Below are 14,268 nucleotides of genomic sequence, written 5' to 3'. Positions count from 1 at the left end.
AGGCCCAGCGAGTTAATAATTTAAATGAGAACCATTTTTTAGGTCCAATATCGGACTCCCTTTCATTTACAGAAGGGACAAAGCAATAAATAGAAACCTCCAAATACTAATAGATACAGGTGCTACAGCTTGTTATATCAAAGCCGGTATCTATAATAATAAACAAAAACTAAGCATAAAAAAAAGAGTAAAAACCATTAATGGCTATACAATTATAAGCCATTATCATATTGTTCATCTATTTGGACATAAACAATTATTTTACGAGATAAAAAATCTCGAATCTGATTTTTTAATAGGTTATAATTTTTTAAAAAAAATTAAAGCAACCATTGACATTGAGCAAGGCTTGCTCAAATATGAAGGAGGTCTAGAAAAAATATATGACAGCAATACAAAAAGAGGCCAACAAGGACCAACGACTCAAACAAAAAATTATATAGAAAACTATATAAAAATACCCCCTTGGGATAAAGAATATCCTAAGGCGCCAGCCGAAGATAATACCGGCAAGAATAAAAAATTAACGACTCAAACAGAAAATTATATAGAAAAATATATAAAAATACCCCCTTGGGATAAAGAATATCCTAAGGCGCCAGCCGAAGATAATACCGGCAAAAGTAAAAAATTAAATAAAATTAAAAATTCAAGTAAATTGAATAATATTTCGGGAAAAATAAATCCTGAAAAGCCAGCCGAAGGTAATACCGGCAAAAATGAAAATAAAAATGAAAATATAAATGGGGAACAGTGTCGTTTACCCTTAACAAATAATATTAAAGAGAGTTCAGAAGATGACATTTCTGAACCATATTCTCAAGATACCTTAATGGAAACTTCCACATTAGGATCTTTAAATGTACGGATAAAAGATAATATCACGTACAACGAAAGTGAGAGATACTTAGGGGAAATAAGGAAAAAGGTTAGGCTTGAAGCCACCTTAAAAAATAAAATAAATAAACTTCATTCTAAAATAAATATGGAATTACCATTCAGAACCGATATAAGAGCTGAAATCAGAACTGAATCTGATTCTCAAGCAGTACCCTTACCCATTCTCTGTCAATTCATTTGTGAATGAAGAGATTTCAAGAATGTTGGAATCCAACATTATTCAAGCTAGTAATAGTCCATATAATTCTCCAATATGGGTTGTATCCAAAAAAGGACAAAATCCTGATGGTACCCCAAAACATAGACTAGTTATTGACTTTAAAAAACTGAATGATCAAACCATTCCTGATAGGTATCCAATCCCTGATACCAGTATAATTTTATCAAATCTTGGGAAAGCCAAGTACTTTTCTACAATAGACTTAGAGTCAGGTTTTCATCAAATACTGATGAATGAAAAAGATATTGAAAAAACTGCTTTTTCAATAAATAATGGCAAGTATGAATTCCTCAGAATGCCATTCGGTTTAAAAAATGCTCCACGCATATTTCAAAGAGCTATGGACGATATCCTGCGTTCATATATTGGTAAAATATGTCACGTCTATATGGACGATATAATTGTTTTTTCTGCAGATCTAGATCAATATCGTAGAGATTTAGAACTTATTATAGAAATACTGCACGAAGCAAATATGAAGATTTCCCTTGAGAAATCAAAGTTTTTTAAAACCGAAATTGAATTTTTAGGATATATGGTCGCTCATAAAACAATTAAAACCGACCCAAATAAGGTAGAAACTATTCTAAAATATCCTGCTCCACGCAATATCAAAGAATTGCGAAGTTTTCTCGGACTAACCGGCTATTATAGGAAATTTATAAAGGATTATGCAAAAATTGCTAAACCTTTAACTATCCTACTCTCTGGAGGAAATGGTAAAATCTCCAAACATATGTCTAGTAAGGTTCTTATAGAATTGAATGAAGAAGCCCTTAAATCATTTAATCTTTTAAGGGAATATTTACTAAATCAAATTGAGCTCACGCAGCCAGATTATTCTAAAAAGTTTGTTCTAAATACCGATGCTTCTAATATAGCAATCGGAGCGGTTTTATCTCAGGATTCAAAACCAATAACATTTGTTTCTAAAACTTTAAATAAAACAGAACGAAATTATGCGACTAACGAAAAAGAATTGTTTGCAATCGTTTGGTCGTTGAAGAATTTACGAAACTATTTGTATGGCGTAACAAATCTAGAGATCCATACGGATCATCAACCATTATCGTTTGCAATTTCAAATCGCAACCCTAATTCCAAAATGAAGAGGTGGCATGCTTTCATCGAAGAGTTTTCTCCAAAAATCATTTATAAGCAAGGACACACCAATGTAGTGGCAGATGGCTTATCAAGGATTGAATTACACAATCTAACGGATGAATCCATAAGTGATGATGATGATGTCGACAACGCTAGTCAACATTCAGCTCCTAGTAGCGATAACGTCTACATTGAGGAGACTAAAAAGCCACTAAACATGTTTAAACAACAATTAATATTATCCAAAAATAGATTCACAGTACATGAATCTATCAAAACATTTGATAAAACACGTCATATAATCGAATTCGATACAGTAGAAAACTTAATAACAATACTAAAAGAATATCTTCAACCAAAATTGGTTACTGCAATTTATTGTACTCCTGAAGACCTATATGAAATAAAGGTCATGCTTAAGCAAACTTTTAGTAACAAATTTTTGTATACTAAACACTTTCCTATTGACATTCCAAATAGGGATGATCAAAGTATTATAATAGAACAAATACATATTAGAGCTCATCGTAGTTATGATGAGAAGATTAAACAAATAACTGCCATGTACTATTGGCCTGAAATGTTTAAACAATTAAGAGAATATTGTAGAAACTGCGTGATATGTAATACTAATAAATATGATAGGCATCCACAGAAGATACCTATAAAGGAAGCTCCAATTCCAACAAAAGTAGGCGAAAATCTACATATTGATATATTTTACGCTCAAAAATTAAAATTTATTACATGCTTGGACTCTTACTCAAAGTTTTTAATTATAAAAACCATAGAGAACAAATTTAATTTAGATGAAAAAATTCTAGAAATATTACAAACATTCCCAGAATCTAAACATATTACTCTGGATAATGAACCAAGCTTGAGCACCCCTCAGTTCAAATCTCTCATGCAAAGGATGAATATCCTTCTTTACTATTGTGATCCCCGTCACAGTACAACAAATGGACAAGTGGAAAGAGTCCACTCAACAATTGTTGAGATTGGCAGATGTATTAAACAAGAATATAATCTTGTAAATGACCTAGAAGTCATATTGAGATCTTCCCAACAATATAATAAAACAATCCACACAATCATAAAAGAAAGACCAAATGATGTCTTCTTTAACAAAGTTAATCATGAACATATTCATGAAAAATTGAAAACGGCACAAGCACGAATGTTAAAATGCCATAATAAAAATCGCTTAGATAAAAGCTTTGATGTAGGCCAGGTCATATATGAAAGAATTATTGGTGAACGAAACAAGTTACAACCAAGATTTAAAAGACAAATAGTAAAAGAAGACCTTGGTAATAAAATTAGAATAAATAATAGGAATAGAATTATTCATAAGGATAATATAAAAAATAAATTTATATAAAATAAATCCTTTTTTATTTCAGCATGTTTGTATATATCAAACTAATTATACTGATATTATCAGTAAATGGAGAAATAATAGACTATACTAGGGATAATTACATATTAATAAAAAATAATGACGCCTTGACATATTATAATTATAGTGACATTCTACACGTCACTAACTTAACCTATTATTGAGACATTCTAAGTGACGAAAAGCAATTTTTCGAAATTGAAAAGAAAAAACATTCTTACAACCAAGCAGAATTTATTGACGTAGAAATGGAAATAGAACTAGTAGAAACTCTACTCAGTCAACTCGAGAATAAAAGATTCAAAAGAGGAATAAATGAATTAGGCACCGTCTGGAAATGGATAACGGGAACCCCCGACCATGACGACTTTGTACAAATAACAAGTAAAATAAATGACCTAATCATAAACAATAATAAACAATATTCTACGAATTCAGAATTGTTCAAAACAATTCGAAGATTGACCCAAACGGTTGACACATTAACGGGACACGTATATCAAAAAATTGTGCGAAGGCACAGACTAAAAATCATAATAACTGAATTACAAAATACTATTCAGACAATAGCTTTAGCAAAAGCAAACATTTTATATCCATCCGTGTTACACCTTGAAGAAATTAAAGATATACTTCAACATGAATATAAACAAATTTCTATAATCGATCTGCTGGACGTCTCTACTTTCAAAATTGTCCAAAAAAATTCATTAATAATAATATATATCAAGTATCCTCTGATAACTGATAAATGTATTCTTTTCGAAACAAGGCCTATATTCCAGTCTGATGGAAAGTTAATTATCCCAAACGAAATAATAAAATGTCAAAGTATCTACTATAATATTGATAATTGTAAAGTAGAACTAAAGAATATATATTGTAAAATAAATAATGAAAATAATTGTCTTTCTGATATTTTAAATAGAAGACAAACAAATTGTAAAAAGTCTAAAGAAAAAAATAAAAATATAGATATAATAAAAGAAGGGGCAATACTTCTTACCGGAAATCACTCTGTTAATAATAATAATATTTCCGGAACTTACTTAATAACTTTTAATGACACAATAAACATAGATAATGTTATATATGAAAACACAGAAAATAAAATAAATTTATACATTTTGAACCATTATTTTAACGATTTTAATGTCACTGAATATGTTGATTCAAGTGAACAAGAAATTAAATTAAATAACAGAGATTTAATTAATATATTAAAAAATGATTATAATGAAAGCCCCATTTCTTTATCTACATTATCAATTGTAATAATATTAGTTATTATATATAGTAGCTATAAATGCTACAAATATTTTAAAATTAAACCGAAAACGACAACAGTTAATAAGGATCAAGACATTGTATTCAATGCCTTAGATCAACAAATTTCTGATTTCATGAATCGGGACGATTCATCTTAGAAAGGGGGGAGTTAACACCCTGTATTACTATAACGGCACTTTGCCGTTACACATAATTTTTGTATCTCAAGTATGCGCATCCAAGAATTGCGCATTAAGATATTTCATAACGCCTACGCGCGTTTGTATATTTAATTTCAGTCAGGCTTACTGCCTGCACTTCTTATGGCAACAATGTTGCAAAAGAAAACAAAATTGTTTTCCTTTAAGACGCAACTATGTTGTGCAAAACAGATCAAGTATCATTTGAAATACTTGATCGATGAATTGTTCAATCATTATTGGACAAAGATATCGTCATCTGGCTACTGACGCCAAAGCTAAAGACGCTGACGAGGTGCTTTAGCAAATAGAAGCTCCAATCCTATTGGATGGAGAAAAGACGCTTCTAGAAAATTCTTAGGAATTTTAGAAGCTTGAATTCAATTGGATAAAATCCAATTTCTGATTTTCAATAACGACTTCAGGCATCAAAGGAAAAACTTTGAATTGTCAGTCGTTATAAAGAAATGAAACAAAACGGTTAAGCCTTAGCAAAGGTTAAACTAAAATAGTCGTTATCCAAAGTCTTTGGTCGGTCTTGCTGTCTTGAAACAAAAAGTTAATTATATTTTAATAACAACCGATATTCAACAAATATAATAGTTAAACTATGTCACAAAAATTGTAATTAAATAAATTAATTAAATATAATAAATAAAGTATATTTTTTAAAAAACTAAACAAAGAACCCGAACATTAATTTACATATTTTCAAATTGGCGACATAAAGCCTTTTTAGCATTTTAGCATAAACTTTTTGCAATGAATATTTATTTTTAAAATTTTTTAGACTAATATTTTTGACTTGTAAAAACTTTATTAAAATTTCGTGTTTTTATTATTATAATTTGTTTTTTTTTTTGTTTTTGTTATTGAAGGTTTCTCTAATTTGAACATATTTAATAAGCGAAATATTAATTAAATTGAATTAATTAAATTAGATATGAGTACTCTACTATACTTTTTTAATTCATTTATGTCATTCTCTTTGCTTCGTTAAACATTTATATATATAATGTGATGATTTTGTATATTTAAACTTTAAAATACAGTAAACTTTTCAGTTTTAATAGGTTTATAAAAACATTAAATAAAAATAAATTTTTTTTTATTATGAGAAAAAACCTTATATTCAGACGTTTATACAGCCTCATTTAAGGGGAAAGTTTTTTGAAAATAAATTCAAAAATCATAAGAAAATATTAAAAAATAATTCCATTATATCTAGTGTAAACTGATCCAAAATATTTTGAAGTTGTTTTGAATTCCAAACCTTCCCTACTCCTCTTAATATAAGCCACTACCTATTGCTTCCCATATTAATTTTATTATAAGTATTATTTATACTGCCTATTACCAGATAAATGTGGTTAGACTTAATAAATTTTGTTGAAAATACATTATTTACAAAAATCTTACTAATCAATATCATACAAAAAACGTACCAGTCAGTTGGTTACACTGAAGCTGAACCTGCTTAACACTATGGTATCGGCGCTGAGTACTACAAAGACATGCTATGAGACTTAGTGCATCCTATAACGACTTTTATCGTGGTTGTGGTTTGAAATAGAATGAGAAATTCTTTTTTCACTTTCTTTGTCAATACCCAGCCCCCTTTTTAAACGACCTGACAAAGCCGTCACTCTGTGATATTAAGAAATTTGCCAAGTTTATAGACATCAGGTTGTTTCACAAGTACATGAATGAAGTCTAGTCTCTTTCAGTTCCACTGCGGAATGAGGGAAAGAATCCATCCGCGGTTAGGATTGCCAGTCGTAAGAGGCGACTAAAATCCCCCCAGGCCCAGTCTGGCACTTATTTAGGAACTGCAAATGGTAATGAGTGAGATCCGCACACGCGACATCTGACCAAAGATGATCCGATATGGTACTACGGGGGTCAATGGCCCGCAGTTTCGGCTGTTCTGACCATTGGCTTTGGCTTCGTAGAGGCTGATGGTTGAAACCCAAACTTACGCGGGAAGAATGATTTTGGTATAAGATTATCATTCATTCGCCGTAGAGTGCGTTTCATAGCGGGTGCTATAGCCCAAATTGTAGCAGAGGTTTAAAATGGGCCTCGCATCTTACCAAGATGGAAGATATGACTTACTTGAATTTCTTCATTCATTGGTACCGGCATTATCTTGATACATTGTGTTTTGAACACCGTAGTATTAAGCCTACACGGCATAGAATGCTACTTAAAATATCAAAGGTGCTTCACTGTCTCTTTCAGTGTACATTAACTATATATTATACATTAACCACTGAGGCATCTTTTGGCGGCTTTCTGGTCTACATATGAGCAACGCTAATCCGTGGTATCACAATAGGTCATTACGAGTATTTGATTTTTAGTGGGCCCCAACTCTAACTTAACATAAACTAACCAATATTACAAATTTCATTCGCATTTCTTCAATATTCATTTTTAGGGACTAGCAAGTTAGATTACGATATAAAATTTGTCGTTTGATAAGTATCAGTAAGCAGAAAATGGGTTTCAACTTTAAAAATTTTAGCTTGTAACCACTTTTATGTACCAGGATTACAATAAAATTATAATATACCTAAGACGATACATGTTTGAACTAAATTGTTTTAAAATTATATATTTTCTAGGTTTAAAGTTTTTCTATATAATATTGTAAAAGTACATGCAACATTTTTATGAATACAAAATTGCAAAACTTTTCCATTTAAAATTTAAAAATCTTCTAGAACTAAATTTGTAATTTTTATTGTCATGGCATGTGTCGTGTAGGTCGTCGCATGATTTCCCTACTATTTTCTTTCATGTGAACTATGCGAAAGTTTTGAGAAACAAGGCCAAAATGTGAGGTTGAAATTCAAATTGCTCAATGAATGCGATGTCCTTGTTGAGTATAAGAAATTTTAATTATTTTATTGAAATACTTTGTGCATTCTCTGTTTCTCACAAGTGTTTCTGCAAAACAATTAATTTCTTTACACAACTTGGTCATGCATTCAAGAGTAAATTTTTCAATAAATTTAATTTAATTTTAATTCTATACAATTTGTTTAATTATCTTAAATATATTCGTTTCTCATATCTTTGTGTTGGGAAACTATAAAATTTATTTATTAATGCAATATCCACTTTAATCTAGAAGCTCTTAATAGTCAAAGAACACAAACAGTAATAATTACACAACTGATTCAGTTATTCAAATTAACTTCGTTAAAATAAACTTTTAATCCAACCAAATTATTTGTATGGTAATACTTGTATGGTATGATTTCTCAAAAATTAGGACTTCAATCAATATATTATATATATAAACGAAAAGCTTTCACTGTTTTCAAAATTATATTATCGGTGTCTATCGTCAGCTCTACTCTAATTTGTGTGTGGGCCTATTAGTATCTTACTAGAGTTTGTAAGGTGATTTTGTTTATATAGTCTAAGCATCCTATTCGTTACTGAGCGTGTGTAGTTCTAGTTGAACATATTATTTAGTGTTGAAATAGATTGGTTATATATCGAGTTTCAATGCTTATATTGCTCAAATTTTCCAACCTTCAGGTCTCTGCTAAGATCCATAATTCTAATATAGCAAGAGTCCATACGCTATTTTACTTTTCTAACAGCTTTGAAGTTTATTAATATTATTATTATTGAGTAAGGGATCGTGCACTGCGACCTAAAAGATCTATTGTGCCCCTTTGTCGGGTTAGAGTATTTCTCCAAGTCCGATTTCTTTAATGAAAGACAGTATGGATCCTATCTTCCCCAGTCTTGAATCCTTATGATCCATGAAATACCCTCCTATGTGTTTCTTTCGCTTATGCATCAGTGCCGGGCACTCCCCAAGCACATGGTATGCCGTTTCTCTCTCTTCCCTGCAGTATCTGCAGTCTGAGTTGGATTGACTTCCTAACTTCGATAGGTGATTATTCTATACTATGCAATCTTTAAAGCGTTTTAGGTTGTAAGTCCCTAAAAGCATTTTAGATTGTGGGAGTCTTGGTAGCATTAACCAATAGAGTTCTCTCTCTTTTTTCTCTGCGTCATTCATGTTAATGGATAGAGCTCCTTTGCCTAGACCACAAAATGGTTCTGGGCCTATCATTATTGATGCCGCGCCTCTTCTTGCAAGTTTGTCTGGCATTTCATTACCTTGGATACCAGTATGTCCCGGAATCCATAAAAGGTGCACCTGATTGATCCCACCGAGTGTGTTTGGCTTGTCAATGCATTCCCATACCAGTTTGGAAAGTTTATTAATAATTATTGTGTAAATTTTTTAAATAACTAATCAGTTAACAGTTATTTGTTAACTGATCCATATATAACAATTTAGTTTTATTATTATTTTTTTTTGTTTTGTTTTTAATTTGAACTTCTTTGGATTGTATTAATGGATGTGCACGTTCTTCTTGAAATAGTTCCCAAATCTTACACCTTAACAGAAACTATACTCTATTCTTAAGTAAATAAATATATTATAAGTTGAAAATCCCAACCCTATTCAAAACATTTCAAAAACACAACGAAATCCATTAACAAAAAAAATATAGTGACTCGTGCAAAATAATCCACTAAAAATCAACCTTAATTGGTATATCCGTCCGAGGATTTTTTGTTTGATTTTTAATGTGTTGATGAAGTTTTGTATATTAGGTATATATAATATATATCCAATTTTTATTTTTCACAAAGATTAGTATTCGATTTATCGAACACTGGGCGTTATTAACATATTGCAATAAGAAATGAAATAATTGTTTTATTTTTATTTATTATATAAATATTCGTTAATAATGTTTTGAGACTTCAAATACCCAGTGATTGAACTCGTGCCCTGCCAAATCTGAAGCTTAAATAATATATTACCTTAACTACTTAATTTATTAACTGGAATGTTATATTAAAATAGTAAATAAAATCATATAAAAATCACTGGTTCAAAAAATATTTGAGGTTGCTCATCTTTTGAGAATGAGTATTACATAGAAACCACTGTTATCGCCCTGATCTTATTGTCCTCAGTGTTTTATTATTCCGTGGAGAACAAAGCAGTCTAGCTTCTACACATTATCGGTGACTGAATTACGCATAGGGATTCATAAGTGCTAATATCACCTCTTGGATCTGTCAGTTATACTTCGCCCTTTAATATAGACGTTCCAATATTCTCGAGGTAAAGTTTAAAAGACGACTAAAATCCATTAAGTGCCACCCTGGACTGTTTCGTTCTATGACAGGTAGCAAAAAAGGTTTTCACGGAATCCAGATGCCCATCTATTATTTTAAATAGTACATTCAACCAATTTTTGAAAAGTATCAAAATTTGCTTTTCGATATGATTTTGAGATATAGGTCCCGAATCAAACCCAAAACAACAGTTATTCATACATATAGTTCAAAGTGCAAGTGTTTATTAATCTTTCATTTATATAATCTATTCATTATTATCATCATCAAGATTACTTTGTAATATAAAGTGTTAGGAAAAATTTCAAACGAGTTCAAATACCAGTGCCAATAAATAACTTTATTTACACTAATTTTTTGTTAAAAAATTTAAAATTACACAATTAATCTTTTATTAACAAACTTCAGCTCGACAACAATTTGCTAAAAATTTTATCATTTTTATTAAATGTTCCAAAAAAATAAATTTAAAAATTTCCCACATTATTTTCGGTGCATCGGCGGTGTAGTTTGCAGCTGCAAAAAGATATTCATTCGGAGCTAAATTATATCCATGATAACCAGTTAACATCAAATGAGTGTCGTATATAACATAACATGCAGACAACAGTGCTTTGGATGAAATCGCGTACACAGACTGCCGTGTACAAAATATTATCACCACGACATATATACCATATATTATAGTCATTAGAAGCATTCCACTGAAATTCGTAAACTTCAAATAATCTTGTTTACTATAAGCGATTAATAGAAGTGCTTGTGCTAGAAAGACAGCTTGACACAGAAGACTCTATAATACAAAAATAAAGCAAATTGTATTCAAAGATTTTGAAATAGAATAAAATAAAGCATACCCATTGTGTTCCAATTATTGTAGCACATAATCCCTCCGTAATTGCTTGTATTATTGTGATTAGTATGAAGACTATGTGATTCATCGGAGCTCTTCGACGCACATCTCGAAATATATACATTAGTATACCGAAGGTTAGGGTAAAAATCTCTATCAAATTTAAAACCAAGGGGGAGACTGGTTTCATATGATTATATACAATTATTTCTATAGTTGGTATAGATATTAGATTTTGAACCTATTGAACATATAATAATTAGTAAATAATTAGTGTAAAAAAACAATTATTTTTAATACAATATAATTCATTATTTTTTTTTTTTAATTAATAATAAATTCATTTATAATTATAATTTAATAGACTAGATTGAGCAAAAAGTATTTATCGTTTTTTGTTCGCTGCTCTTTGAGGTATAAAAACTTAAAGATGATGAACAGCATCTAATAATTCCTCTTTTTTTGACAGATAACAGATAAAATAATTATACATGAAATTTTTTTTTTGAATTTAGTCTCAGTATAAAAAACTTTTACAAAGCAAAGTCTGGCGTTAATCTGTGAAAAGACATTATGCCTCGCGCAGATGACAAACACAATCAGTTACTAAATGTGACTTTATTCAATTTCTTTTTACATTTTTATATTTTAAATCGAAGTTTACTAACTCACAACTGTTTAATTTAATACTTTTTATTTAAATCCATTCATATAAGTTTTGTTATAGCTTTTCACGGATTTCCCATTCCTTAAAGAGAATTATCATGCCATTAACAACACTGACTGACTGTTGATAGTTTCGAAAAATATCCAAATACCAAAACATTGCTAAGTATATCAACAAATTAAAGCAACAATTATTGAGAAGTTAGGTTTGTTGATAGAGCTGACTGTCGGAGTCCACGTATGGATTAATAAGTACCCGGCCGAAGTAATTAAAACACATTTTTTTGGAAAATTGTATATTATTCTTCAATGTAGTCCTCTTTTAGGTCGACTCGCTGAGACCAACGATCTTTCAACATTTGGATACCTTTTAAATAATATGATATATCAAGTCCTTCAAAATGTACCTCAGTCTCATTCTACTTCATCACTTGATGCAAATCTCTTTCCCTGGGGCCATCTTTTCAAGTTTGAAAATAGGTAATATTCACTGGGAGCCAAATCTGGAGAATACATAAAGATACAATTCGTACGTAATTCATTTAATTTTGTCCTGGTTTCCATTGATGCGTCAGCGGGTTTAGATTATGCATAACAATGTCCAAACAATATGTTGAACGACGAAGTCATTCATGGGCGACACCCATCTTGCCAAAAGCTTTTTCGTTCCCAAATATTTATATTAAATATTTTATACACATTTATATATTTTTGTCATCTCACACAATTTAATTTTTGGATCATTCAACACAATATCGTGGATTTTTTCAAAGTGTTTTTTAGTTGTGACTTTTTTGGACGACCCGGAGGCTCTTCATCAAAAACACTCTCACGACAAAATTTAAATTCAACTTTTCAGTATTTTATTGTTGTTATTGATGGTGCAAGGTAGCCGTAAACAGAATCCATTTCCAATTTAATTGCATCATTGTTTATTCCTTTTAAATGAAGGAATTTTATTACTGAACGATATTCAATTTTTTCTATTTTATAAAAAGTCATCATGGTGCACTATTTCAAGCTGACCAAACATCCGATGAAGTCGAAAAATTATAGCTGTCGTGTAAAACTTGCCGATATATAAAATATAATTAATTTTGTTCTGACTTTGCCACCTGTTATGAAGTCAGGTAATTATCAATCCACCTAGTACATATGACAGGTACGCAGTGATACCAGATTAGAATCCTTAAAGGCAGTTTACCACGATACAAACTGTTCGAAATGTCTGTGTCGTTAGCATATATTGAAGAAACAGTTCAATGTAAAGGAAAAAGTTCAACTGATAGCTCCAAAGAATTTTAATCGAGTTTTCGAGAGAATCGGATAGACCAAAAGTGCTACATGAAGATGTCTTTAATGCCGGGTTTCATGCATTTTAATTACTCGTAACTTCTCGTCAAATAATAGAACCAAAGTGAATAGAAATACAATTAAAACTAACAATTAATATTTAATTCTATAGTTACAAAATCACACCTCAGAGCAATCAATCTATTCATTTCGTTATTCTGTCCATATTAATGCTATAGAAAATTCATCTTGGTGTAAAATTTTGAAATTTTGGAATTTCGAAAATCACATTAAAAATCAGATTAACCAACCAAAATAACAATTTTTAAGAGGCTAATTATGTGGATAGAGCTGACTAGCGTAGACCACGTATACATGGGTGATAATATGTCTGCTGTTTTGTTTGATTTCTAAAGAATAGATTATATTCCGTCTTCGCAGCGCTAGAATATACATATCTCTTATGACCCGGCAAAAACTGAGAGCTCTTCAGAACCGTCCAAATGTGATCTGTTTCGATTTTCTCAACTTCTCCTGCTGACGTGAAATTAATCTCATAGTAGGATTGTAAAAAACAGATGTGTCCGTTTTTTCACGAAATTATGCAATTAGCGAACTATGTTGTAATGATAAATGGCAGAAAAGGTCAAATAGATAAATTGCAATTTTTGAATTAATAAAATTATTTTTGAACTCGTGGAAAAATGTTTCAAATTTTAACTTAAAAATGCCGAATACTTTTTGTAAAACTCAATATTAATGAATAGAAAATGTTTCTGAGTCTTTGTGAACTTAACACAATTTGAATTATTAATTTTATAGATTATTTTCAAAGATTATAAAGAAACATTCTATATTATTTATAATCTATATATACTTACAATTAATAAAGCATAAACTCTTCGAACAAATCGACGACGTGCTATGGCATTGCTTATATCAAATTTTTGTTCATGCTTTGATGAAATTAAATTCGTCGTATTTCTTGGTAATAATTGACACTGCACTCCAGCGTTTACTTTCTTATCACTCTCATTATAGGCTGTGAATCATAATTAAATGCAATTAAATAAATAATCTTAATTAATCCTGAATATCACTTGATTAACACACAGTTTTATTAGATTACCTTCTTGAGTGCATTCACCATTTTCCACAGAAATATCATTTTCTTTAT

General features: G+C 30.3%; 1 protein-coding gene across 1 annotated transcript in view; it reads right to left on the bottom strand.

Annotated features, from left to right (window-relative positions):
• Window positions 1-13,951: 13,951 nt before the first annotated feature.
• LOC119674884 (H(+)/Cl(-) exchange transporter 7-like) overlaps window positions 13,952-14,268 on the bottom strand; it is a 3,813-nt gene continuing 3,496 nt past the window's right edge. Inside the window, exon 11 of the mRNA XM_038086039.1 lies at window positions 13,952-14,133. Coding sequence (XP_037941967.1) covers window positions 13,952-14,133 — 182 coding nt within the window. The remainder of the gene's footprint in view (window positions 14,134-14,268) is intronic.

The sequence above is a fragment of the Teleopsis dalmanni genome, chromosome 2 (genome assembly GCF_002237135.1).
Source record: "Teleopsis dalmanni isolate 2A chromosome 2, ASM223713v2, whole genome shotgun sequence".
In the NCBI taxonomy this organism is placed as follows: domain Eukaryota; kingdom Metazoa; phylum Arthropoda; class Insecta; order Diptera; family Diopsidae; genus Teleopsis; species Teleopsis dalmanni.
The sequence above is the reverse complement of the archived record's forward strand: the minus strand, read 5'-3'. Positions and strand labels throughout refer to the sequence as shown.